Source organism: Papaver somniferum, unplaced genomic scaffold, assembly GCF_003573695.1.
Source record: "Papaver somniferum cultivar HN1 unplaced genomic scaffold, ASM357369v1 unplaced-scaffold_83, whole genome shotgun sequence".
Classification (NCBI taxonomy): Eukaryota; Viridiplantae; Streptophyta; class Magnoliopsida; order Ranunculales; family Papaveraceae; genus Papaver; species Papaver somniferum.
Genome location: NW_020651304.1, coordinates 2,416,133 through 2,420,626, shown reverse-complemented (window position 1 = coordinate 2,420,626; position 4,494 = coordinate 2,416,133). Strand labels below are relative to the sequence as shown.

The 4,494-nt window shown below is 37.6% G+C and overlaps 1 protein-coding gene across 2 annotated transcripts; it reads left to right on the top strand.

Moving 5' to 3' along the window:
* Window positions 1-471: 471 nt before the first annotated feature.
* LOC113345714 lies at window positions 472-4,121 on the top strand. Of its 2 annotated transcripts, none has more exons than XM_026589400.1 (2): window positions 472-1,173; window positions 1,763-4,121. In XM_026589400.1, the coding sequence occupies exons 1-2, from the start codon at window positions 672-674 to the stop codon at window positions 1,834-1,836; spliced, it is 576 nt and encodes a 191-aa protein (XP_026445185.1). In that variant the 5' UTR covers window positions 472-671; the 3' UTR covers window positions 1,837-4,121. The 2 variants fall into 2 exon arrangements, with proteins under 2 accessions (XP_026445185.1, XP_026445186.1); XM_026589401.1 differs by having other exon boundaries at window positions 1,492-4,121.
* The last annotated feature ends 373 nt before the right edge of the window (window positions 4,122-4,494 follow it).

The window sequence follows — 4,494 nt, the reverse complement described above, 5'->3', positions numbered from 1 at the left end:
TATCAAAAAAACACAATTGAATTAGCCACAAAAATGATCAATTCAATTGACCATGCTCAATATAAGAGAACTTACGGAGCAACACAGTATATGTGCATCAGGGAAAGATCAATACTGCGGAATAAACAAAAATTCATTATATTTTTCATCACTATTTGCACAATGACATATAATAGACTTAATCTTTGTAGACAAAAGTTCATCGTATCTTCCATCAATATATGCATAACTACATGATAGGCTTAACTTTTGTTTGTCAAAAGTTCATTCAATCTTTTATCAATACTTTCATACTGACAAAATAGAGATAACTTTTGAACAAGTATGTCATGTCCCATTCTTATAGGTCACCCATGTATAAGGGCATCCAGGGTGTAGTTAGTAAGTTTAGCATATGCGTCTATCACATGTGTCATTATTCTACCCTAATAAGTATCGAGTCTGTAATGCCTTGGGAAGGAATCGAATGAATGTTGTCTTGTGAGTTTATCTCTTCCACCTCTTTGAGGTTTTATCCCAATCTCTACAGTTTAGATCTTGTAGGATTGAACCCTGATCATCCTATTGTAGTGTAGATCACTACAAGTGGTATCAGATTAGGTCTTTCCTTGGCACCAGATTGAAGCAGTGAATGATTATCGAGTTTCGATTCCATACCCTAAATTGATGAAATGGATTTACAGGAGGAAAAATGGGTCGAAATGAAAGGGAAAATTGTTCCTATAATGAAGTTGGAATCCATAGCAAGGGAGCAATTGGATTATTGGAGTGGCTGGTATGAATTTTGGTTGAAGTTGAGTGATTGTCCGATTCGAGATTCTTGGCTTCCGAGGTGTAAAAAATGGTTAGACAAGACAGAGAAAAAGTTTGAGCAGATCTTGTTCCTTAAGGATTCCGCTCCATCTCTTCCATCTCCTTGTAGAGTGAATCTTGCTTCTACAGATGGTGATGTTTCCCACGAATTGGAGTTAATTCCTCATTTTTTCTTTGCTGGAGAAAAAGATGATAATTCTCTCAATTTCGAATTGCTCGTTCCTTCGTTTTTCTTCGAGGAAGAGGAAGATTTGTCTGGCAATGTGAATTTTCAATCTAAAGAAGTTATCAGTTCTGAGGTTAACTGTGTGAAACTCGAATGCTCGAAGGAACTGGTCATTAGTTACAACAAACTGATGGGTATAGATTTTTTACCTCTTTTCTTTGATTATAGTCGAACGTTATTTGATCGTGGGAAGAAACTTGAATTCATGAATGATTTTTCTGATTTTGTTGGTGAATTTTGTTTTGATGCTTCTTATGAGATTGTTCTTCATGGGTTGATATTACTTGAAAAATTCGATAGGAATTTGGTCTGTGAGATAATTACAAGGCCTTGTTTCCAGATGATTTTCAATTTTTGGATTTACTGGTTCTTATGTCTGTAAATGAGGCTGAAATTAGTGGTGATAGGAAGTTGTTTGTTAAAATGCCTGAGACTGTAGCTTGTAATTTCAGAGGTGGCAGGGAGGATTTTCTCGTGCAACTTCAAAAGTGTAAGATAAGTAACAAGTTACTAATATATGAATGTCTCTTCATGGTCATGAATTCTTCTCGTTGGATATATGATCCTGTCAAAGTGTTCAGTGTTCTAAAAGGGTATATTTCTTTTGCTGCCACTTCTAAATTTGGTGTTGATACAATTACATCCTGTGAGCTGGTTCTTCTTGGGTTAATTCTAATGGATAATTACAAAGAGGAACTCATTTCTAAGCTTGTATTGAAACAGGGGTCCAAAGTAGAGTTATTGGTGGAGACCTGGATTGTATTGGTGGTCATGATTGTTTCAAAGGGTATGAGTAATAAGATGATGGATGCATTTTCAGCGAGAAATAGATTTTTGTTTCTCTTGTTGGCTGGAGTAATAAGCATTAGGAAGGTACATAAATGGTCTGTTCAAGTGCTTGGTAGGAAGGGTGCAGAAAAAACTTTCACACAGCTAACAGGTGAATTGTTTGAGGTAATTGCAGTTCACTTTCTGAGCTTAAAGAGTGAGGAAACTCACATAACAGTAACTGAGTTATATTGCCAACTGCTTCGAGTCTTGAATTCATCCAGTGATCATGAATATTCTTGTTGTATTCCACTCTGAAGTTTGAATAGAAGGGAAGAAGATATGTCTACTTCTGCAATGTTTTTTAAGGTGGACTTATTCAGGGTTATCATTGATAGACAAGAAGGTGATTTGCGCCAGATTTTGTTGCGCGAGTCTCAAAAAATTTCAGTGCTTAGATTCTAAGTTCACATATATGTTAGCACTCGTTTATATTGTGAAAGAATAGACACTTTTCAGCAATCTCCATCACTTCCTTCTGAAACATTTTGGAGGTTTCTGATTCAAGAGGGAGTTATAATGACAGTTGAGCATTCAAAGTGGAGTTATTTGCACACTTCTCGTCCTGTTGGATATTTTAAGATCACAGTTACATATATGATGTTGTTGGTGGCCTTTTTGAGATGCAAATACAAATTGTACTCTACAGGTTTAATGAGTTTTGAAAATGTAAGGTGGACCATTTCAATTCTCATGTGGATGACGGCAACGCGACTCATACTCGAGGCAATTCAATTCCTACAGGTGCAGCTGTTGGTGGGATAATTTCAACTGATTTATGGAGTTTGAGTGGTAGCGTGGAAATCTGCGAAAGAGGAATGGAGTGTTGCTGTGGTACCCGGGATCTTACTAGAATGTTATTTTATCGGGGAAGATTGTTAGGAATTGATTATGGGTTGGTCCGTATGATTGCAGGTAGTAATGCAGTAGATGCAACTACAGTTTTTGTGAAGATTCCTCAAAACTTTCATGAATATTCTAAGCCATTCATTGCTGAGATAGCAAGGTTGATGGTTATTATGCAATTGAGATGTGGGTTACTTGCATATTGGAAGACTCTAGATATGAAGTCATTAAGGATTGCAGTTGATAGGCATGGTGCAAATGATGTGCTACATTTTCTCTTGAAGGAGTTAAATTATCTTTGTCAGATCACTCCAATTCGACAAAAAGATGTAAAGGAAGTTCAGCATCCATATGGGCTTGTCTTTCCCAACTTTTACTCTGTTCATTATCTAGCTTGTCATAGTCAGTGGTGGGGAATTCCAAGTGTTATTGTTGAAGACAATATTGAATTTAAGTTGATGATCTACTTGAGATGGGAATGCAATTGGTTTCTACAGGCCCTTGGTGTATAGGAATTCATCTTCCTGTGAGTCTTTCTGGTCAGCGGGCTATTACAAACGACTCTGCAAGAGTTCAAACACTGCTCACGGTGATTCAAATTCTAAATATGTTGAGGCTGGATGATCACTGGAGGTGGAAAATTACAGCAAGTTTTTATGCTATAAGCTCAGCGATGTATTGGTGAGGTGTGAGTTCATAGATAAACCCGAGAAGAATTTTAGATTGTCAGAATTTCCTGCAAGAGAAGTGGGAGTTCAGGCCATGACTGTTGAACAGGAGTGGAGGCCAACTAAGCTCAGGTGGCCGTTACTGGTTGTACTTTTTCGGAGTTACATAATAACAAGCCTTCCAGGTGAAAATCTAACAGACCATCAGGGGCTTAGTAAGACTGTGTCCACAAGTGATCTCATACAACATCATAGATATCTCCTGCCAGAAGAATCAACATCAGATGCCAAAGGTGCTGACCGTGCCTATAAAGAGAAGTCAGACGAAGATATATATTCACCTCACGATGTTTATGCTTTCTATTATCAAGGAGCGGACATTGACTCATGCCGCACATACCAAGACTATCATTGTTGGGCCTCGATTGTTGGGCCTGAAGATGCGGTGTGTAGGGCCCCATATCGCTATTTAATAGTTGTTTCGGTTTCTGCTCTTCTCATGCATCTCTCCAGCACTGAAGCTAACTCTTTCACTCATATCCTTGAGGAAAAGGATAATTCAAAGGGGTGGGTATTTGTCATGTCACATTGTTATAGGGCACCCATGTATAAGGGCAGCCAGGGTGTAGTTAGTAAGTTTAGCATATGCGTCTAGCACATGTGCCATTATTCTACCCTAATAAGTATCGAGTCTGTAATGCCTTGGGAAGGAATTGAATGGATATTGTCTTGTAAATTTATCTCTTCCGGCTCTTTGAGGTTTTATCCCAATCTTTATAGAGTAGATCCTGTAGGATTGAACCCTGACCATCCTATTGTAGTGTAGATCACTACAAAGTATGGGACGGTCAAGGTTCACGGACGTAAACAATATATCCCATAACAATTTGCAATATATGAAGCCATAAAGATTAATACTGAAAAAATCATCTTCCAAAAAACTTAGAATTTAAACATTGAAGATGAAAACGTTGGACATAGCTATGTGTACTCACAATAATGGCTATTCCAAACCCTAGTTATCCTTCTTAAAAAACACAAGAATAAAATTCTCATAAGAAGTTTCCTAGACAAAATCAAAGTTCTTTGAGAACCTCATACCTTCAATGAATC

What these genes read in the sequence shown, in the direction of transcription:
- LOC113345714 (XM_026589400.1), top strand. Translation starts at nt 672, where the DNA reads ATGGATTTACAGGAGGAAAAATGGGTCGAAATGAAAGGGAAAATTGTT. An exon ending in TAGTTACAACAAACTGATGG is followed by an intron (nt 1,174 to 1,762) that starts GTATAGATTTTT and finishes GTATTGAAACAG; the next exon opens with GGGTCCAAAGTAGAGTTATT.